The following is a 22435-nucleotide window of genomic DNA, read 5'->3' as shown; positions in this document are numbered from 1 at the left end:
TGTCCACGCTGCCCCCATATCTAGACTCTGGTCCAGGTTCACTATCTACATTTTCCACTCTGCCTCAAAACCATTCTGTCTTTGAAATTGCAGCTAGGCCCTTGTCCTGTAAAGCACCATCCAATGGCACATGCTGGGCCACCTCTGTTGCTCTATTAGCCCACAGCTAACTGAGTTTCATTGGCAGGTGTCTCCACCATGTGTTGAGCAGTCAGTCATTCCAGCAGAAATTTCTCCCTAGCAGACAGCAAGCCCTTAGGCCATCAATTAACCCGTCACCTGTACCCACTATGACCCCCCACCCCATCCCTCCTGCCTTCCCCATCAGAGAAAGAACACAGCCTGGACATCTGCAAAGGGCCAGAGGCATCCTATGGGGCTGACCACCACTGGCCACAAGACAATGGACCCGTGAACCCTCTCCCGGGAGCTCACCTCATTCAGCTTGACCCAGTTGAAAGACTTCAGCGGGTGGGAAGGCTGGGGCACACGCTTTTTCCTGAGCGGTATGTAACTGCTGGGGAAGGGGTCCTGAGGGACAGGCAGGGCCATGCCAAAGCAAGGTGGGGCACCTGGGGGCGTGGGAGCCCCTCCAGGTGGGAGGGGTGGCGGGGGTGGAGGAGGACAGCAGACGAAGGGGAGAGGAGGTGGAGGTGGAGGCCGGTCATCGGTTGTCATGGAGGAAGAAGACAGGATGAGTGGGCCCCCCGGGGGAGGGGGAGCAGACACAGGGCCTGTCTGTAAGGAGACAAAAGATTCACAAGGACAAAGACATCAGCACTGCTTCTGCTCACCCTTCCTTTCCTCCTCTTCTCGGTCTGTGCTGGGTCCCAAGGCTTGCTCTCCCATACACGTGGTCATTCCCTCACTCTACAGCCCAAACATCCAACACATACACACCCACATTGTACGATCAGAGTCACAGCCTCACAGTGCAACCACAGAACGCACACATCCAGTTGCACAGGCCACTGACTCCACCAGGAGACATGCAGCTGAGGGGACTGGGGGTAGAATTCCTAGCTTCCTGTGCTTCCCAGAGTGTGCGCTGCCTTGGGCAGTGCTAGCTACAGAAGGTGGGATATCATCTTAATTAATACAGAGTGCCACTTGTATAGACTTAGGGGTCCCAGGCAGCCTAGCCTGTACTTCCCCTCTGTTCTGCCTCATGTGGAGCTTCCCGGCACCCCTGCACACCACTCTCCCCACCCTAACCTGAGGCCCAGGATATCTGGTGAGCTCTGTAAAAAGGAGAGAAGGCCTACGTACCGAGAGGTCACTGAGCTGGGCCACCAATTCTGCCACTTGTCCCCGGGCCTGGCGCAGCTCCTGGGACTCCCGGGCCAGCTTGTCCTTCATCTTGTTCAGTGTTCGCATCATCTCCTCCTTCTCCAGCGTCTTGGTCTCACATTCGCGCTCCTTCCTCTCCAGCCGGCTCACCAACTCCATGTGTTCTGGGCAGGAACAGGGCGAGAGAGGAAATGTGAGGCAACAGTGAGCATCTGTGCCCCCTTTGGTAGGAGGAGACGGGTCCTGGTCTGGGCAGGGAGCAAGACAGGGAGTGGACAGAAGGTTTTGGCAGAACATCTCACCTTTCCGGAACTTCTCTGCCTGGTCTCGCCACTGTTTGACTTCATTCTCATTGATGAGCCTGGTGGGGATTGGGGCGGGAAGCAGTTTGTTAGCTAGAAGAGATGTGTTCTCTCTCTCTGGCCCACATGGGTACCTCATCCCCAGTCAGCCCAGCTATATTGCAGGGCAGCTAAGATTTGAACCCTGTAACTGTCTCTCCAGCAGCCCGCCCACACCCAGGTCTCATTCCGTGTCTGTAGGAACTACCAGAGTACCAAGCTTCCTTTGCTACCTTAGGATCCAATCCCTCTTTGATCCCCTTTGAGCTACTAATGCTCACAGACCAGCAATGGGACTGAGAGCTACTTAATAGGTGAACTAGGACTCATGTCAGGCTTTGCTTGGGTGGCATGCATCCTTTGTACAAACAGACTCTGATCTCAGGAAAAGGCTAAAATGTGGGCTACACCATGGTCCAGGCTTCCCGTGTGTAAGAACAAGAGAAATTTCCTACCCTGGCAATCATACAGAGTATGTTTTGCCCACTCTAGCGATAAGACAGGAGAATGAGTATGTGGGAGTTGACAGAGGATGTGTCTACAGCAGGAAGGCCCCATCCATGTCAGACCCTTGTAATGATGGGCTTAAGCAACACTCCCACCTGGACACCAGGGTGTCCAGTAAACACTTCTGTAAAATTTTAAGCACAGATGTGTTAAATGACATACTTTTCCACCAGATCCATGATAAGGATAGGGGAGTATTTAGTGAGGTTTCTTTGGAGAGAGCCTTTATTTACTTCCAGACCTGGGGCTGGGGTTACTGCCTCCTCACACCACCCCAGGAAGAGGTTTCCATGGGCCCACTCACTCTGCTAACATTGGGAAGGAATCTAGGAGGATGGAGATGTGACTTAGGGAATGGTAAATCCAGAGACTGAAGCAAGACTGAGCAGGTAGGTGCTGCTGTGCCAAAACCTGCAGGCACCCTGAAGGATGTTAGCCTAAGAGGCTAAGTGTTGCTTCTGGGCCAGGTGTAAGCCTTGTGGAGGAAATGGGCTGAAGCTATTAAGACTCCTGTCCCAAAGGTCCACTTGGGACAGAACTTGGGCACATCAGCACCAGCACTCTTCGTGTGAACCAGAGGCTAACAGAACAGCTGGAAACAGCCAGCTGGCAAGAACATCTTGCATGTCAGTGAGTCGAGTTTTATGAGACACATTCTGGAGATCACTGGAACACATAGCATCTTTGCCCTGTGCCAAGCCCAAAGAGCAAGGAGCCTGTCAACTAAATTCACTGCTCAGTAAAGACCCCTTGCTGATCTCTCTCCTGCCCCAAGACTGTCTCTGGTAGGGGTCAGTTAGCTAACCAAAAGGTGGGTGGGAGGGAGAAAGGAATGCAGAAGAAACAGAGAAGAGTAAAGAAACCAGTCATTGCCATTCTGGCCTCCCTGGGCCAGCCAGCAAAGAGAGAGACAGAGACAAAATCAAGCCTCATGGGCCCGGCGGTGTGGCCTAGTGGCTAAACGCCTCGCCTTGAACGCCCTGGGATCCCATATGGGCGCCAGTTCTAATCCCGGCGGCTCTACTCCCCATCCAGCTCCCTGCTTGTGGCCTGGGAAAGCAGTTGAGGATGGCCCAAAGCCTTGGGACCCTGCACCCCTGTGGGAGACCCAGAAGAGGTTCCTGGTTCCCAGCTTCGGGTTGACACAGCACCAGCCGTTGTGCTCACTTGGGGAGTGAATCATCGGACGGAAGATCTTCCTCTCTGTCTCTCTTCCTCTCTGTATATCTCCCTTCCAATAAATAAATAAATCTTAAAAAAATATCAAGCCTCGTGTATTGCTGCCTATTTGGTAAGTTTTTTTTCTCAGCAGCAACAGCTTCATGTGATCTTAAGGCTTGTACTGAGAAGCCTCCTTATTAAATACTGGAGCAACAACTGACTTGTAGTGAGAAGCCTCCTTACTAAATACTCAACGAGTAGAAAATATGACAAAGCCTGCCTTTTGACCACTTTACTAGTTATACTTGGCCAAAACACCAGTTAAGGTTTCACTACATCAGCATAAAGCAATTTGTGAAAGTGAAAAAATAAAGTTTCAAGAATGGTTCCATAACACTTTACTCAGCTTTAGGAGGCAGCAGGATGAATCCTTCAGAGCCAGTTTATCTCCTTAGGGGCAGTTAGCTCAGACTCATGTCGAAAACAATGTGTTCATGGACATTCTTATTACTCACTGATGCACACTTCAATTTAGTTCTCTGTGTTTCTGTACACCCATGGTCAATAAAAGGTAGAAAATCAAAAGACCTTAGGGTCCACCAACTGCCCCTCAACAGCCTCGTGGCCAAATAATCACACTCTGTTGGTCGTTAGCAAATGTATAAAGGGCTACAGAAAATATCTATGGCTCTAGGCACACATGGAGTCTCTGTCAGTATTCTTGTGCCTGTGTTAAAATTGAAGGAAGAAATATTCTCAGCTCATGGACCACACAAGACAAAGCTAGAGGGTCTAGCACATTGGCTCAATCGCTAAGTCCTCATCTTGCAAGTACTGGGGTCCCATGTGGTTGCCAGTTCACATCCCAGCTGCTCCACTTCTCATCCAGCTTCCTGCTTGTGGCCTTTGAAAACAATGGAGGCTGGCCCAAAGCCTTGGGACCCTGCACCCACACAAGAGACCTGAAAGAAGCTCCTGGATCCTGGCTTCAGATTGGCTCAGCTCCAGTTACTGTGGTCATTTGGTGAACCAGTGGATGGAAAATGTTTCTCTGTAAATCTGATCTGCCTTTCCAATAAAGTTTAAAAACAAGAACAAAACAAAAAACACAAGCTGAAGGCATGGAGCCAGTGCATGCACTACAGCTGGTTGAACAAGGCTATATGTTACTGTGCTAAAATCCTCCTTCTACTCAACCCCTATGGGGAGTCACTGAGGAGTGAGTATATATCCACTACACCCATGTTCTCCAACACAGGAACCAGCAGCCACATGTCAGGCAGTTACACAAATCTAACTCAAACAGAACATAAAATTAATTGGCACACCAACCACCTATCAAGGACTCAGTCACCCTGTTCTCCATCCATCCTACGAGGTCTACTGGCCAATGCTGCTCCAGACCCCCTGGAGGTGCCTGTATTGACAGAAGGGACCACTGAAAGCGAGCTAGAAGGTGTAAGATCTCAGGGCAGAAACAGTCACTGCTCACATATTAACGATGTTCTTGACATTGAAGTTCTCCAGGGGAGCCAGGTCAGGATCCACGCCTCGCTCATCCTGAAGGACGATCTGTTGCAGGATACGGTCCAGGAGCTGCCACTGCTGGAAGTAGCCGCCATTCCGCTTGTCTGGGGGACAACATGTCCGTGTTATACTGCTACTGAGCCCGGGGGCCTGGAGGCCATGACTGCCCCAGGGCCCCTGCCGGGGTTCAGGCTGGTGATGCATGCCCTTCCCCATCCATAGTGAACTCCCAGTCTGGTGGGAGAGAGACTGCCATTGCTGATGATGGAGACATTCAAATGCAGCCATCTGATGATCTACAACCGACCATGAACCCACAAACCCTCCCAACATAGTTCTGAATACCCTGAAATGCTCCCTGGCTTTCTTGTTTGGACCCCAAGGATGAAAACTGCTTGTCATGTTATCTACAAAAAGCACCTGTTCTAAAAAACTACATGCTGAATGATGAGGTCTCCAGGGAAATTTTTTTACATAAAGATTTTAGGATTATCTATGCTATTGCTCTACAGAGGACGACTGAAAAATGATTACAGGTGTGCCCAAGAGATACTCAAAGATATTAAAGAAGCAGTTACTAGAAGTCAGGGATATGTATTGCCAGAGGTCACCTTGAACCAGCAAGACAAAGACATTGCATGCTATGCCTTTTCTCACAGAACCCCACTCAAATACCTTAGAATTAGTCTGGCTGTTCATGGGCTTCCTTTTCACACAATGGTCACAAACTCTTTTTCCTTAGTTCCTTTTAAGATTTATTTATTCAAAAGTCAGAGTTATAGAGAAAAGAGAGAGAGATCTTCTGTGTGCTAGTTCATTCTCCAGATGACCACAATTGGCCAGAACCGGGCCAGTCCAAAGCCAGGAACTTGTTGTAGATCTACTACAACATGGGTGGCAGGGTCCCAACGCTTGGCCCAACTCCACTGCTTTTCCCAGGTTACCAGCAGGGAGCTATATCAGAAGTAGAACAGTTGGGACCAGAACCAGTGCCATTTGGGATGCTGGCACTGTAGGTAGCAGCTCTACCCACTATGCCACAGCATTGCCACATACTCCTGTGGTTGTTGATCCCAGGTACTTCGTCTTCACTGGTTAACAAGGGAAATCAATCAGTGCATTCCTGACATCAAAGTCACTTCATCCTGCTCACGGGCAGGCAAGCTAATCTACACAGCCCTATTTGAGACAAAGGAAAGATTCATTTATAAACCAGACCACCAAAGGCAAGAACTCTAGGAGTCAGAAAACTAGAAAACTCAAATTTCCGAGGCCTTCCATGTGCAACTTCTAGGCTGAGTTTTGGAAAACTGGTAGCTTTCCAGTTAGTCCATCTTCCTTTCCACTTCCACTCCACCAGCACTGCATTGTGACACAGGTTTCCACTCACCTTTAGAGCCAGGTCACTAGCTTATAGAAGCATAACACGTTTGCTCTGAACTCCTGACCCCAGAGAAATGACAATTCCTTCTGTATGTAAAGAATGGGCTCAGAGACCATTGCTGTGACACAGCAGGCTAAACCTGCAATGCTGGCATTCCATGTGAGAGTCAATGCCAAGTCCCTGCTGCTCCACTTCCCATTCAGCATCCTGCTGATGGCCTGGGCAAACAGTGGACCATGGCTCAAGTGTCTGAGCATCTGCTACCCACATACGAGATCGGGAAGAAGCTCCTGGCTTTGGCCTGGTCCAGTCCTGGCTATTGTGGCCTTCTGGGTAGTCAGCCAACAAAGGGAAGATATTCTCTCTCTCCTTATACTTCTGGCTTTCAAAGAAATAAATGTTTCAAATAAAATAAATAAATTCAAAAGCATATTCTCAGTTTCAGGTTCATTCACTATGGAGACAGCAGTGCACACTTCTAGGGTCATCACAAGGTTTGGAGACTGTGCCGGAGCATTTCGTCTCAGGCCTGGTCCAGCTCTGATGCAGGACACGTGACAGTTGTCACAATCAGTGAGACTACCAGCACTGCTGTCACCCCCATGTAAAGAGTCTGGCTAGTTGACCACTACTGTGGTAGAGCACACAAGTTTTCTGCGTGAAGAGTCCAAATATCAGATGATACAATCTGAAAGCTCACTTCAGATTGCTTTCTGGGGTACCTACTAGTAGTAAAGGACATTCATTCCTTCATAGCACACACCTGGGTCTTAAAAGCTTATGCATCTACAGATGCTAAAATGGGGCACTTGCAGGTAGAGGCAAGAGTGTTAAGATGGGAGACAGCAAGGAAGGAGCTGGTGACACACACACACAAAATAGGGCTTGTTCATGCCACATCTGTGCTGCTTTCCCAGACAAAAGGAACTTCTGCTGGAACCTCCACAGCCTAGCAGACCCTCCTCTGGAGGACTGACCCATCCTCTGTCACAAGCTAACAGTCAGGGCAGTTTGACCTTGCAGTCCTGAATCTACTGCTTGTCAGACTAGGATGCTGAAGTCACTCAGCGCCAAGTTCCCCACCTTCTTCTGCAGGTGAGAGTGGGCATCAGTGACCCCCAATGGGGAAGGGAAGCACAGGGCCTAGGTCCTCAGGCTCAGGTACGGCCTCATGGGGCTGGTGTGGAAGGAGACCCAGTCAGCCCTGCCACACCCAGGGAGCCCTGGAATCCTATTTCCTCTGGCCTGTCCCAGGCTCAGGACCAGCTGAGGGGGTGGAACATGTGGGCTACTCACACGGCATCTGCAGGCAGTGGTGCAGGACAGAGAGCAGGCAGGGGTAGGCCTCGGTATGCTTCAGTTTCTTGTGAATCAGGTCGAACATCTGGGAAGCACTCTTCGTGTCGATGTGGACCTGGGCAGCGCAGGGCACAGGGAAGGGAGACCAGGTGACCATGGAGGAAGAGAAGGGGAGAAGGGAGGGCCTTGAGTCCGTTGGCTGAGCTCCAGAGCCCAAGAGAGCTTTTCTTCGCCTGCCTCTGGCCCGGGCTTTAAAAAGAGAGACAGGAGCTGGCACCGTGGGATGGCAAGTAAAGCCACTGCCAACATTTCATATGGGTGCCAGTTCGAGTCCTAACTGTTCCCTTTCCGATCTAGCTCCTTGCTAATGCACTGGGAAAGTAGAAGAGGATGACCCAAGTGCATAGGCCCCTGGACCCACATGGGAGACCCGGAAGAACCTCCATTTTCCCGATAGGGGCTGGCCCAGCTCCAGCTGTTGCAGCTATTCGGGGAGTGAACCAGCAGATGAAAGATCTCTGTCTCTAACTCTGACTTGAAAATAGAAAAAATAAATCTTTTTTAAAGAAAAGAGAGAAAAGAATGAGGGAGAGTATTAATTACACAAACTAGGGCTTTGCCATCTCCACTCTCAGTTCATCTCACACTGTCTAATTCTTTGCTGTGGGCAGGCAGGGGCTGTCCTGTGCAATGCAGGATATTCAGGATTACCCCTAGCCTCTGCCTCCTGGTGACAGTGGTGACAACCAAAAATGTCTCTAGGCGTTGCAGATGCCCCTGGGGAAGAGGGAAGCAAATCTTACCCTGGTGAAGAACTACTGACCCAAGCCAAGGGAAGGGAGCAGGATGTAGAGGGCTCAGAAGAGTCAGTGGTATGGGTCACAGGCCTGCCACTTGAGCTAAAAGCTGCTATCTTGTTGAGTGGCATCAGCAAAGGGCTTGCCCGCTCTCACTTCAGCATCTTCATCTACATATCCAGGGCTGTGAGCGTGTACCGATATGGTGCTTGGTGACTGAAGGTACCACCATCACACCATGCCCCCTCGCAGAAGGGGGCTTCTCCTTGGATAGGGACCTGAGAACACTGAACAGCAGAATTGTGTGCTTTCAGGATTTCTAAGACTGAAATGAAAAAAGGATTTGGCTTTTGGCTTGTGGCTCGGGGGCTGGTTAGAGATGAAGAGCAGAGGCTTGGGGAATTTGATGGAAGGAAGCAGGAGAGGTGGCACCAGGAAGGTGCTGGAGGGCTAATCCTGTGCAGAAACTGGCTAGCTCTCTCTCTCTCTCTCTCTCTCTCTCTCTCTCTCTCACACACACACACACACACACACACTTTGGGGTTTTAATCTCAAAGATAGAAGAGCAGGTGAGGCCTCCAGAGGAAACTCATCAGTTATTGTTCAACGCCAATGTGCTACCAGGGCTTTAGAAGCCAGACTCAGCCATGGGGGAACCCATCACAAGTACCTGTGGGGCTGTTTGGAACCCCATCACCATCACCTCCCCTGACAGGATCCTCACCATGTCAAACCTCCTGGCTAGTTCAAGGTCATCCTCATTCCGGACCATCTCAAAAAAGTCTAAGTGCCTAGAGAGGATGGGGGAATAAGAGGGCATAGATGTTAGAGCCAGAACATCCCTGGATGAGGCTACAGCCCCTTCAAGCCCCACACTGCCTGCTCAGAACACTTCATCCAGACAAGGCAAAGGCAGAACCAGAAGGAAGCCATCTGTCTATAGGCCAGCACACTTTCCCCTTTGCTGAGTTCCAGTGCCCTCTTTAGATCAGCCCAAGGCTCCATCACCATAGCTGCAGGCACCTCCACTTGAGCACGGATGACAATTTTGGCTTGGTTGTCCACTGCTGTAGGAGGCTGATCTGTGCATTGCTAGATGGCCTATGGCATCCCTGGCCTCAACTGGCCAGATGTGCTAGAACTATTTGGTGTGATAACCAAAAGGCCTCCTAATGTTGCTTAATATATTTCCTGCCATGGAATCACCGTCTGTCAAGGCCCAGAACCCCATCTCCACCTTCCCCAGGGTCTCCATATCACTCCCCACATCATCCCTCATGTCAGTCTCTCACTCATTTTCTATTCATCCACCTACATTCCCTACTCTACCGCAGAAGAATGCATCCTTCTCCTTTAAAGGCAAGCACCATAAAAAATAGGCTACAGTAATGGAACAGGACAGGAGGGGCCTCACAGGAACTTAACCATGCCCTTGGATCATCAAGGGCCTGACAGCAGGTACTTTGAACATTTCTCAGTTGGGCAGGAACACACTGAAAGATGTTTAGTATTCCTGGCCCCAACAATCAGTCCTGTCCTCCACCAACCACTTTGAAAACCAGAGAACACTCCCCAGTAAATACACACACCGATTCCCAAATGTCCCCCAGGGGGCAGCACTGCCACGGTTGAGGACTACTGGGTTCAAAGGTCTATACTGTCAGAGGGAAGACATGGAGATCAGCAAAGTAGACAGACAAGGGCACAGCCATCCCACACAGAGCCGATCGCTGGGCACAACAGGTCATTTCTAGTGGCAAGAGCAGCCTTCCCCCAAGGCACTGAGCATCCTCAACTGAGGCTCTGTCCCCACAGATTTGCAGAGGGGGTTGCTCTGGCCTTACTTGTCCAGGATGGCATTCTCGTGTTGCCGGAGCTTGTCGATCACAGGCTGTATCCCCAGCATCAGGAACTCATACCGTAGATGGAGGCGGAATTCCAGGTTATCCTAGGGGGTAATGAAGGGAGAAGCTTTGGTCTAAATAGCCATAAGAGTGGCTGGTGGACCCATCGCCACCACCCCAGCTGTAGTCCTACCATTTCTCCTGCAGCTGTAGCCCTACCATCTCACCTGCAACTGTGCCAGGGGGAGCTGCCTTTGACCTTGGACCCATGGCGAAAGTGTCCTTTGATCTTGTTCTTTCTCCAAAACAAACCTTCTGCCCAATTTCCTTCAGGTCTTCTACCACACATCCTTCAAGCCCCTGATCAGTTTTCTTTTTGCCTCCAGCATCAAAAAGCAGTGGTGGAGAGTGCCACAGACCTCAAACGTCTGCATCAGATGCATCTTGGTTCAACTCCCTGCCCAGTTCCCAACTAGCCCTTAGTTTCCCACACTTGTAAAATTAGCATACCAAGAATTACCTATAGTGGATGGAATTCCTAACAATTACCAGATGGAAGGTGACTACCAACTCATCAGAACACATGCCAGCCACAGATAGCTGGCACTGACCAACCAGGTGGTATCAGCAGGATATCCTAACTCAGCTCAGCAGGATTGCAAGAACAATACCATGCTGGCAGACAAGAAGGGGAAGTAGAGACATTTATTGGCTCCCCTCTGCCTGTTGTCCTCCCAGTTCTTTTATTATTATTATTAATTGCATTGCATTATGTAACACAGTGTTATGGGCACTGGGATTCCCCCCACCCCTCCCAGAACCCTCTCCCCATGGTGGATTTCTCCACCTTGCTGTGTTACCACAGTTCAAATTCAGTTGAGGTTCTTTCATTGGAAGTATTAAGCATAAAGTCCAGCGTCTTATTATCCTAGTGGGTTCAACGATTTCTTGGTGAGACCATCTCTGGTCTGAAGGTAAAGCCAGCAAAGTATCATCCCAATCAATTAAAAGCCCTGACATAACATCGACAACCATTTACAACCTTATGGCATTAATTGACATGGTATTGATTAACAATATGTTAGTAGGAAAATGTGGGTTCTTAACTACATCCTGTGACTTCTTCATAGACATTTCAATTTTTGGTTTATATTCAACCGGATTCCATACACCTCAAAATGGCTATAGATTACTATTCAGCTGTCTCGTCTATTTTTATTTTAGTATTTAGCTGCTTATAGTGTTGAAGCATGTTTTTGCTGAACTTAGTTGTTTTTCGGATGGTCTGAACTGGCTTATAACTCTAGCAAGACATGTGTCCTAAGTTTAGGTACAGAACTTTTTTTTTAGGATGGGTGTGCAGAGAAATCATACAAACAAACAAAAAATCTAGAATGGACAGACAACAACAAGGAAAGCTCCCAGTTGATCTTGACTGGGACAACTGATTGCCTTAGAGCTTAGGGAGTCCCTCTCTTTTGTTCTTCAAGATTTCCTGTTAATATTGCTGTTTTTGTACTCTAAGAATCCAATTCTGATCCCAAAGGGAAGGAAAGCAGAAGCCATGCTTCCAATAAAAGGTGCTAGAAAACCATCATTAACCTTTCCAGTTCCCTAGAAAAGTCTAGAAAGAAAGTCCAAGATCTGCCCTCCTCCTGTGATGACATCTTTCCCTGCAACGTCCCCCTCTGCCCCATCACCCTGAGCCACCATCAGCCTGGCAGGTCTGGCGTTTGTTCATGACACACAAGATGTAACCCTTGCAGCAACCGCACCCCTACACCACCCTGGAGGAAACACAATCAAGAATTTGGAGGAAAGAAAAGCCAGCATTCATCATCATCACTACTTGGGAGTGAGTGGGTCACAAGGAGGTGCCAGGCTGTCCCTCACAACACCAGGAGTCACAACTTGTGGCTCTTTCTTGGCCCCAAAGTGAAGGAGCCAGGAGATTCTAAAGATAATCCCAAAATGGGGGAGGGGAGCGGCAGCCACATTAGCCAGAAACCTTGACCCCCTGCCCAGATTGCTCTCGCACAGTCCACCCATGAACACACTCAGTGCACAGTAGGGACAAAAAGGCTCCACACCTCTCCAGCTCCAGCATTGAGGACGGCATTGATGAAAGACATGATGGCTGTCTTCAGATTCACTTCATCCCGGTAGCGGCCCAAGCTGCGGTCCAGCTCGTTCAGTAGCGTCTGGATGAACAGGTGGGACAAGGCAGGAGAGGAAGACTCAGGGTCCCAGGAGGGCAGCCTCTGCTCCTTTGCATTGCCATTGTGATTGCCTAGAAGGCCCCTCACATTCTCCCTCTGCCAAGAAGCATCCTTTGCTCTGTCCACCTGTCTCAGCGCTGCCTTCCTGCCTCTCTACTCAACCTTGGAGCTCCACTTCTATGGCTGGGAAGTGCTGGGCAGTGCTGCATCCTGCTTCATTGCTGCCTGTGTGTTTTAGCTAGCCCCTGTGTATTCCCTGCCCAGACACTAGCTGGTCCCAGACACAACCTGTGATCCTTCCTCCATCATCTGCAAAGCATCAGGGGCCACTTTCTGCATATTGCAGGTGCTCAAATATGTTTGACAAAAACATAAACAAACCATCATGCTGGCAGTTTGTTGCCTCAGTTCACATCCACTGATATTTACTCTATGGCAGGCATGTTATGTGTATTATCCTTTTTGTTGTTATTTTTCTGCACAGCTAAGGGAACATGGCCCGAGCTCCCAGGGCTGGTCCCAATGTCCCCACGATTTGATCACCCCGGGCAGGGAAACTAAAATTGGGATGCCAGCAATTGCACTTAATTCAGTAATTCTTGAAAGAACCACCATTCTGAGTCAGGCGCTAGATCCAGAGCCACAGAGCCACAGAAATTACACAACCCAATACTTCAGTGTCTAGGAACCCATGGTCTGGTGAGCAGGTCAAGTCCACTTCCTCAGCCTAGCACTCAGCCTCTCCTATCATTCTGTCAGCCCTGCAGGTTGCTCTTCTCTCTGTAGCCCAGATTACGTCCCTTCCCTCTCCCCTGCCCTATCATTCCCTACAGAGTGTCTTTAGTGCCTTGTGCAGTGTCTCCACCGCACCCTGGGCCAACCTTCTCACCTGGAAGCGTGTTCGCTCAGCTGCATACACCTGGTAGTGCAGCATGGCTTGGAGCACCTTCTTGTGGCCACCAGGCACAAGGCACACAGCGCCCAGGATCTCCAGCACGGCCACTTTGGTCTTGCTGTTCTCTGTGCGCAGACTCTGCGCGATGGTGCTGATGGCCTCAGGCTGGGCCAGCACATGCGCCCGCCCCTGGGAATTGTTCATCAGTGCTTTGATGCAGCCGATGAGCGAGGTGTGGATGCGGCTCTCACACGTGGCGTGGTCCATGCTCCGGAGGAAATTCAGCAGACAGGTCAAGCCCTCCAACTCGATGAAGCGAGTCACAAACCTACCGGGCAGAGATGTAGAATGAAAGGCATCTCTGCATTTTGCTCTGCAGGCATTTTGCAAGCAGCCCTGTACCTGAACACCACCTTCCATGTAGGGTAGCTGTTTGGCTCATTTATAAAATACATGCAAGATATTAAAATCCTCTCAGTCTCACACCTTTGCATTTTAAGTACTGTGCATTTGCACCTCATTGTCCATGGCTTTGCTGAAGTGGCTTATAGGTGACAGGAAAGATTATGAGCATCATGACAGGTGCTCAACCTGAATGCTCATCTCCTAGGAGGATGGAAATCAAGAAGATGACAAAGGATAAGCGGACTTCCAGCCAGGGACACCATCCGGGTCCCTCAGGCCAAGGACCAAGGCTGACTCGGGGAGCTGCTAGTCCAGGGATCCTTGGGAAGACAGGAGATGTCCTGACCATTGCAGAAGCCAAGAATAACCCACTTAACACAGGGGCTCTTAACCTAATCTGTTTCCCTAAAGGGTTTATGGGTAGCATTCAAGGATCCAAGGACTAGAATGGGATAAGAAAATTACATTTTCATTTTTGGTAACTGAAATGCAGTGTTTCCTTCTGTGATGAATGTGGGCAATAAGTGGCGGTGGAATGAGCAGAATCTATGACTCTGTCACCCAAAGAAATCACAGCTATTTTCATATCAAATTATAGTTGTTGCAGGTATCTCAAAATATCATTTACACTCATCAGCACTTCAAAATTATGGTGGTTATCAGATCCATTGCTAGCTTTTGCTGTCTCAGGCATAAAGAAGCATGTTTATTTCTATCTCATACATTTTTAATATTTGGTGGCTGTATTTTAATCTAATTGGTTTATTTTTTTAATCCTCTCTATTTTATTATTTAAAAACATCGTTTCAGGAAAGCAGCCCATAGATTTTAAAAGACGCCAGAGACCCCTGGTGAACCTGTTTACATACTGAGAGGCTTGGAACTCTTGATTTAGAATAATAATTAATGACCTGAGGCGAGGGGCATAAATTGAGCAGAGGAACCACTATCTATATTTATTCCAAGTGTATTTACATGCATTTTATATTATTGCGCAAATATGTCTACAGCTGTAGAATATGCTGTCAAGTTAGCAACAGGCATTTTCTTGTACCTACAGTATATGCTTTTTTATATTCCACAAATTTCCACAATGACTATGTATAACTTCAGTCATCAGGATTTTACTAATGGATAAAGTACCACAAATTGAGGTGAAGATGAACCTGTCTATTTTCTCTCAATCCTTTGGACTTCCTGACCTCCTCAACCTTTGCTGCATTGCTCCCCCCAACAGGAGAGTTCCCCAAACCACTAGCCAAGTGACAGTGGCTTTAGGATGTCCCTGTTTTCAGGCAGGATCTGGTGCCAGGCTCCTGAAACACACTGCTTGGCCCAGTCACAACCTCTTCCTTTCCCCCCGACTCCCAGTCCCTCACAGAGGCCAGCGGACAGCTAGTGTTGAACAACTAGATCTCTCAGGAAGGAAAAAAAAAAATCAAAGGGCTAACTACCAGCACTTGCTGGTCCAAACTATCAATGAGCCACCGTTGAACTGGACTAGGGAAGAAAGGCACCATCACATGGTACCCCCACCACACACACGCACGCAAACACTGTAAATTCAAGTGTACACTTAATGGTCACAAGCATGTGTCAATGATTAAAAAGTAGAAAAATAATTAGGTGATTAGAGAATGGTAAGCTGCAAGGGTCTAATACTTTTGTTTTTGTTATATTTCATCCTAAACTTATGTTTTAATCACAGCTGTGTTTGGACAACCAATTTGCAAAATTTTAGAAAATTGAATAGTCAGCTCTCACCATCTGGTGCCAGTCAGTTTCAGCAAACCCTGAGGCCGACCCAGACACAAGGAATCCCTTGTGACTCTTGGCACACTGAGGACTCCACACAGGGTAGCCTGGAAGGAGCAAAGAATCCTCCCACCACCCTCGGGGCGTCCGATCCTTTTCCTTTGCTGACAAGGCTCCCATTCCAGATGGTCCAAGTCCAGCCAAGGGCACCACAGCTCCTCCTAGTGGTTGGAGCATTTCTCAAACTAAACCCAGGTCCATCTTCTTCCTGGCCAGGCACTCATCTTGGCCCTGGGTTTCAGAAAGTCCTTTGTCATAAGTTTATCCTTGTGACCACCTTCCTGTTTTGTACCCCCACCACACACTCACACCCTGCAAGTAACAACACCTCCCTCCCTTTCTCTAGAGAGAGTTCCTTGGGACCAAGTCTTATTCCACTTGTAGCCTCAATCCCCTGCTCCGGACCCACCCACCCCTTGGCAGCTCCCCTGTCCCTCAGGAGGGAAAGGGTAGGGGCTAGGAAGCACAGTTGGGACCATGAACTCCAAGGAATTCTGGGTGTGGCGTCAACAATAGGCATTGGCATGGATGCAACACTGTGTAAGGCTTTGGGACCGCCTGGTGATTGGTGTTGAAGGATATGAAGGTGGAGAGATTGGTGTTACCTCATGGGCTGTGTGCGGAGAGCTGTCTTCAGATCTTCCACCACTTGATTCCTCATCTCCATCTCCTCCTCATCAAAGGCGTAGAGACTCTGCATCTGAGGAGCCCCAGGCAGCAGGGAGTAGAAGTCACATGGCATTGCCTGGCTCCCAGATCCCTGTACCCCTCAGTCCAGGAGCAACCCAGGGCCTTGGGAAAGGTGGAGGGGCTCAGGATCTCATCCTGAACATTCCATTCCTCATCTGGGCAAAGGGGAGAATTACTGGGCCAGCTTATTTCCCAAGCCCATATGCTTTCCAAAGGGGCTGGTAATGGTCTCAAGGGGTCTACAAGTCATGCAGAGGAGGGGCAGTTTATGATAAGATCTGGGGGTTAGCCCTAGGGAGTGGATGAGAGGGGCAGGTAAAGGTGAATTGAAAGGGAAGTTTTCCTGAGGGAGAAGGGAAGGATAGGAGCAGACAAGCTCACCGCAGCCATGGAGTTGATTCGGTCAATGTAATAGTCCGGCCAGCTGGTGGCCAGCTTGTTGGGGTCCTCCTGCTCCTGGAATAAGAAAGATGTTGTGCACCGGTTGGCAAGACAGGCCCTTGGGCTGGGGTCCTGGGCTCTGTCAGTGTCAGGACAGTGAGTCATGCCCCAGCCCTGCCCACACAGGGATGCTTGAAGAAAGTTATAAAATCCCCATGTGTTCCCATGACTTCCTGTACCAGATGCAGATAAAGAACCCTGATCTCTGCGGCACAGGCTGGAACTGTGGAAATGTTTTCAAGCAAGTGCGGTTTTTAAAGCAAGATTTTCTCCTCTTACCTCTGTTCTACATCTACTGAATAAATCACCGTTCTATGATGATTGGATCTAAGACCCACATATGCCTAGATCTTGGATCTCATTGATTTTTCTAATCAACTTTTTTTTATTTGACAAAGAGATTGGCTTGTAATGGTTTGGAAACTTTAATGCATTTGGTGCTGTGTCTGCTCCATAGCATGTGCTCAATAAACAGTAACTTTACAAAGAGACCACACTTCCCTGGCAGGGGAGATGCCATGGTCACAAAGAGATGAACTCCCAGGGCCCTGGGTTTTAGAGAGACACGGAAGCCCCTAGTAGGTCGGGGATTTCATTTGCTCCCAGCTTGGTTGAGGGATGGTATGCATAGCTGGGAGGTAGAGCCCCTTGGGAACTAAATCAGCAGTAAAGCCTCTGGACATTCAGCCCCTCTAGCCTCACGGCTCTGCTTCTGGATGTCACACATGTCCTGCTCATGCCTGTCCCTGTGCCCTGATCACCTTGCATGCTTTTCTATAGACTTTGTTCTATCTTCATGCTTATAAACTAGTGTAAAAACTTGCCTCCTCCGTCCCTCTGTCCTCTGGCCCTGCATCCCCTAAATTCTACCCTCATCATCTTTACTACTTTGTTTCATAAAATCCAAACTTTGGACCAGTGGGAGGGCTATCTCATTTTGGTGATGTCACTTCACACTGGTTAGGTGTCGCAGCAGACACATGTGTCTACTGCCTTGGAGCAGGAGTCACACCATGAAAAACGATAGCATTGCAAAGACACACTCCTCCGCTTTGGCTGCCTCATGAAGCATCCATGCCGTGTGCACTGCACAGGCGCCTACTCTGTACCACTCTCTGTATTCAGCTATGAGAATATCAGGGAAAGTGTTACAAGTTCTGCCTTCCCTACAGCAGGTCAGGGAATGGGGTATAACTGTCCATGGTGCAGAAGACAGACAGCTCCTACAGGAGTTGATGGAGGCAGGAGCCTCAGGGGGCTGGAGAATCCCTGTCCAAGATGGGTGAAGGGGAGGGCCGTGAGCATGCCTGGGGAAATCACACGATTTGGTTCAGAAGGTAGCAAGAGAGACCCTGACATTATAATAGATGTTCCTACTTTAGCCAAGACATCATCATCTGAAAACCTCAGAGCAAATCAATGCAGCTCGTAGAGAACCATGAGATGGGATGAATTCCTCCTATAATGCATTTTTCTCATTTCTTTCCTCCTTCCATGACTTGAGCCTTTTTTCTTTCCTCTTTTTTAAGGCTTGCTTTTCTCACAATGAGATGCACAGAGCACGGTATTCTGTACATGCTTACAACACGTGCACTGAGTACTAGAGTGGCTTGCAGGGTGGGCCACCTGTGTACTCTGACACTCTACCCCCACCCGTGCTGAGGTCCAGCCACAGTGTAGCCCCTGCCATGACTGCCCAGGGTCTGGGTGAGGGGCAAGGGGGAGCTGATGGAGTCTACTGCCTCTCAGGGCCTTCATGGCCTTATCCATAGCACACAGGACTCCACTTCTAGGAGTCCCTCCCACTCTGAACACGAGTAAAATTCTAGTCCTCCAGTCTGATAAGGACCCTGTTACCTAGAGTAGAGCCAGCAGTGGGACAAATGTCCTGACCAGGAAGATAGAGAGGAGAACCTACAGAGATCCTTTCCAGGCCCTCCGGGCTTCTCCCAGGAACCAGTGGGCCTTTAATCCCAAAGACCCACACTCCAAAGCTGAAGGCACACATAGCAATCCACACTTAGATCATGTGATGCAAGAGGAACAAGGCAGGCTGAGAAACAACCAGACAAGCCCAAAGTAAAGAGGGCAAGAAAGAGACAGCAAGAGAGGAGACAGACAGAAGCTCAGAAGGGAGGAGCTCATATGCAATTATGGCCTGGCTGGAGCCCAGTGCAACCCCTTCGAGGGAGGGCCCCATTAGAACAGGAACAACATCTCTTAATGAACAAGGGCAAGGGAGGAAACTGTGTGGAGAACAGAGGCTGATATTGGACTGTTAGTCCAGGAGAGAACAGAGGCCGAAGCCCTGAAGGAGGACACCCCATCCTGAATCCTGTGTTCTGAGAGCCAAGCCCTCTCCTGAAGACCCTGAATTGCACACCCCAGCCTGCAGCAGGCACAAGAATGGCACCTACACCTTCCGCCTCAGTGTGTGACTCCATCCCACCCCTGGATGCCAGCAGGTGCCTGCCTCAGGGAATTTTTAAAAAGGAGTCCTTTCTCTAATGTTTCACTCCCTGTTGTTCCTTTCATACCCACAAGGAGCTGAATCTTAAACTGGCTGTTGAATGAATGAACCAGTGAGGGAGCAGCCCTGAGATGCAGCAGGAGGGGGCAGAACAGCACCTTCTTCTTGCTGCAGTAGATCTGCCATTTCTTCTCAGGCGGCAGCGCAAACACGGCCTCCCGGTTCTTGTCTGTGAGGTCCAATTCATCCTGCCAAGAGAGGACAAGGCATGAACAGAACCCGGAGGGCTGCCATCAGAACACGCAGCCCCGTAGGAAATCACAGCTTCTCCAAACCCACCCCTTGGCCTCCTGCCTTCAGCCCAGACAGCATCACAGAGAGGAGACTCAAAAAAGTCAGTGAAGAAAACAGAATTAAAGTTGATCTTGGTGTAAAACATTTTGAAATCCATGCATGTTTTCTTTTGCATAATATGCATCTTTCCATGAGCTTTCTGGAGGTCTTTTTTCTTCTAGAAACTGAGCTGTTTCCTTGTTTCAGCTCAAACCCGACTCCCTGTGAACCCCAGCACCACCTTGTTTGCAAGTCTTCCTATTCAAGCCCCTCTGTCCCTTGGCAATCTCCTGCATTGCTTTGCCAGCCACTAATCCTTTCACCCAGATTTTCTTGTCTTCCTAAGTTGGCCACCATCACAAATCAAGACTTGGCAAGGAGAGGTATTACCTACATCTAGTCCTGCCTCTTCCTCAAATTCTTGTCCCATCAGTCAAGCCCACCTGTCCTTTGAGTCTGTCCCAGAAACTCCCTGGCTTTCCTTCTGCCACACACAGCAGCAGCAGCATGGGTCCAAGGGCAAACAGGGCAGCACAGGTGGACAAGGGACTGAGCAAAGCAGGAAGGTGTGCCATGCCAAAGCAGGTGATGAGCTGCTTCCCACAGGGTCAGTGCTTATCCCAGACAGTGCTCCATCTGCAGGGTCACGAAGATACGGCTGTGCACCCACACAAAAAGCTTCAGGCCCCACATTTTCTGAAGAGTGAAACTAAAGTCATTGCACTTGGAATGGCTCTACAGGTCATCTCGGATATTTTCATAGATTCAATTATACTGGCTGGTCCCTATAAAGCTAGCATCTTCAAGTTTACCCTACAGTCCGAGGTAAGGCCAAGGCTCATCAAGGCAATAATTGGAGCCTGGCAACATGCCCTAGTGGCTAAAGTCCTCGCCTTGAATGCACCGGGATCCCATATGGGCACTGGTTCTAATCCTGGCAGCTCCACTTCCCATCCAGCTCCCTGCTTGTGGCCTGGGAAAGCAGTCCAGGACGGCACAAAGCCTTGGGACCCTGCACCCCTGTGGGAGATCCAGAAGAGGTTCCTGGTTCCCGGCTTCAGGTCGACACAGCACCGGCTGTTCCGCTCACTTGGGGAGTGAATCATCGGACAGAAGATCTTCCTCTCTGTCTCTCCTCCTTGTCTGACTTTGTAATAAAAAATAAATAGATCTTTAAAAACAAAACAATAATTGACAAGCCAGGGACATAGTAGGCTATTCACTCAATACCTGTGCTTTTTCTAATAGCAAAAATCAAAGCTCTGATTAAGACTGCAAAGCATGCTATTAGTCTTTACATTTTCAAATATAATAAACAGTGAAATGTGGGCATTTGTATTCTTTCTGTAGAAATTCATTTAAGGAAATACATTTAAGATTTCTGTCCAAGTTGATCCAAACAGGGAAAAACACAAATGCAAGGAGAGTCGCATATATTTTAAAATTGTCCAGTGGCATGATGCAAGAAATAGGAGAGGTTAATTTTAATAAATGTTGCTTAAATGAATAGATCTAAAATAGGATAATTTCAACATGTAATCAAGATAAATGTCAATGAGGGGCCAGTGTAATGGTTCAACTGGCTGATCCTCCTCCTCCAAGCACTGTCATTTTATATTGGTGCCAGTTAATGTCCCAGCAGTTCTTCCCATTCAACTCCCTGCTTGTGGCCTGGGAAAGCAATAGAGGACGGCCCAAAGCCTTGGGACCCTGCAACTATGTGGGAGACCTGGAAGAAGCTCCCGACTCCTGGCTTTAGTTTGGCTCAGCTCCAGCCATTGCAGTCCTTTGGGGAGTGAATCAGCAGATGGAAGATCTTTCTATCTCTCCTTCTCTCTGTAAACCTGTCTTTCCGATAAAAATAAATGAATCTTTTTTTAAAAAAATAATCAGTGATCTATTTTCAATCTGTTTCAAACTGAATCTTCAAAAGCACAATATGAGGTTTCTATTTCTAGTTCACCCTGGTTCAGACAGCAAGTGGTCCTGGGAGGCCAGTGGCTGCCATTTGGATAGAAAATATGATGATCTGAAATAAACTCTGGTTCAGAGCCATGGCAACTTCAAGACTCCTGAAGATTTAATTCCTAAGCCCCACCCACCCGAAGGTCCTTGGTCTAATTCTTGCCTCCTCTATGAAGAGCAAGTCTTCTATCAACCTTGCCAGCTAAAAACTGTGCCTTCCTCAAGCACAGAGAACTTGCGGTCCATCTTGTACTCTACACCTGGGTTCCCTGGTCGGAGGTACCTACCTCTTCATTAATGGACACTCTCAGCAGCTTTCCTCAGCCTAGGACACATAGGGTGCTCCTCATTGTCCTTCCTCCATCTATCCTCTCTTCTTCAGGGAATCCAGCAGCCCAAATGTGGGTCAGTCCCTCCTCATCCCTCACAAAGTTCCCTCTTGGATGGCCTGGCTGATTCCTCTCCTCCCTCCTAATGCTGAAAGCCCCCTAGGCATCCCCCTGAGCATGCCTCTCTGCTCCCTCTATGCTCTACCCCAATGAAGCCTTCTGCGCTCTTCTCTTCATTTGTAAGAACCCAGGTACAAGACCCCCCAAATGCTCTCAAATTTATTCCCACCAGCTCTCCAAGCTCCACACCTTGGCCCCCACGCTGCCTCCTCCACCTCTTTGAATTCCTTCAAGTTCCTCAGACTGGTCTTTGATGCTACTCTGTGCCAGGCATTGTGCCAAGTACATAAGGGTTATCCATTTGTTTTTTAACTGGCAACCACCATTTTACAGATGAGCAAAATGATACATGGAGAGAGAATGCAAACTGAAGGCAGGATCCTAACCATCTCCAGTACATCCTGTTCTGCACAGACCTCAAAATCTACCCACTTCTTCATGCCAAAGACCTTGGTGTTCCTTGACTTTGACTCCTCCATCTACTCCACCAGCTTCATTATCTTTCCTCCTGAATAGCTCTTGGATCCACCCAATCCTCTCCCTCCCCACTGCTCACACTCTAGTTCAAGCCCCCATGTTCCCTGCCTTAGATTCCTTCAACTG

The 22435-nt window shown here is 48.9% G+C and overlaps 1 protein-coding gene across 3 annotated transcripts in view; it reads right to left on the bottom strand.

The window, feature by feature from the left end:
* DAAM2 (dishevelled associated activator of morphogenesis 2) overlaps window positions 1–22435 on the bottom strand; it is a 42816-nt gene that overhangs the window by 18463 nt on the left and 1918 nt on the right. For all 3 annotated transcript variants that reach the window (XM_040983318.1, XM_040983317.1, XM_040983316.1), the window contains exons 2-13: window positions 19244–19333; window positions 16556–16630; window positions 16090–16184; window positions 13259–13592; window positions 12241–12351; window positions 10151–10254; window positions 9031–9097; window positions 7507–7624; window positions 4792–4930; window positions 1593–1651; window positions 1270–1454; window positions 436–738 (exon numbers count right to left, since the gene is read on the bottom strand). In XM_040983318.1, coding sequence (XP_040839252.1) covers window positions 436–738; window positions 1270–1454; window positions 1593–1651; window positions 4792–4930; window positions 7507–7624; window positions 9031–9097; window positions 10151–10254; window positions 12241–12351; window positions 13259–13592; window positions 16090–16184; window positions 16556–16630; window positions 19244–19333 — 1680 coding nt within the window. The remainder of the gene's footprint in view (window positions 1–435; window positions 739–1269; window positions 1455–1592; window positions 1652–4791; window positions 4931–7506; window positions 7625–9030; window positions 9098–10150; window positions 10255–12240; window positions 12352–13258; window positions 13593–16089; window positions 16185–16555; window positions 16631–19243; window positions 19334–22435) is intronic.

Source organism: Ochotona curzoniae, unplaced genomic scaffold (genome assembly GCF_017591425.1).
Source record: "Ochotona curzoniae isolate NIBS_2020 unplaced genomic scaffold, NIBS_Ocur_1.0 contig_3819, whole genome shotgun sequence".
NCBI classification, from domain to species: domain Eukaryota; kingdom Metazoa; phylum Chordata; class Mammalia; order Lagomorpha; family Ochotonidae; genus Ochotona; species Ochotona curzoniae.
The sequence above is the reverse complement of the archived record's forward strand: the minus strand, read 5'-3'. Positions and strand labels throughout refer to the sequence as shown.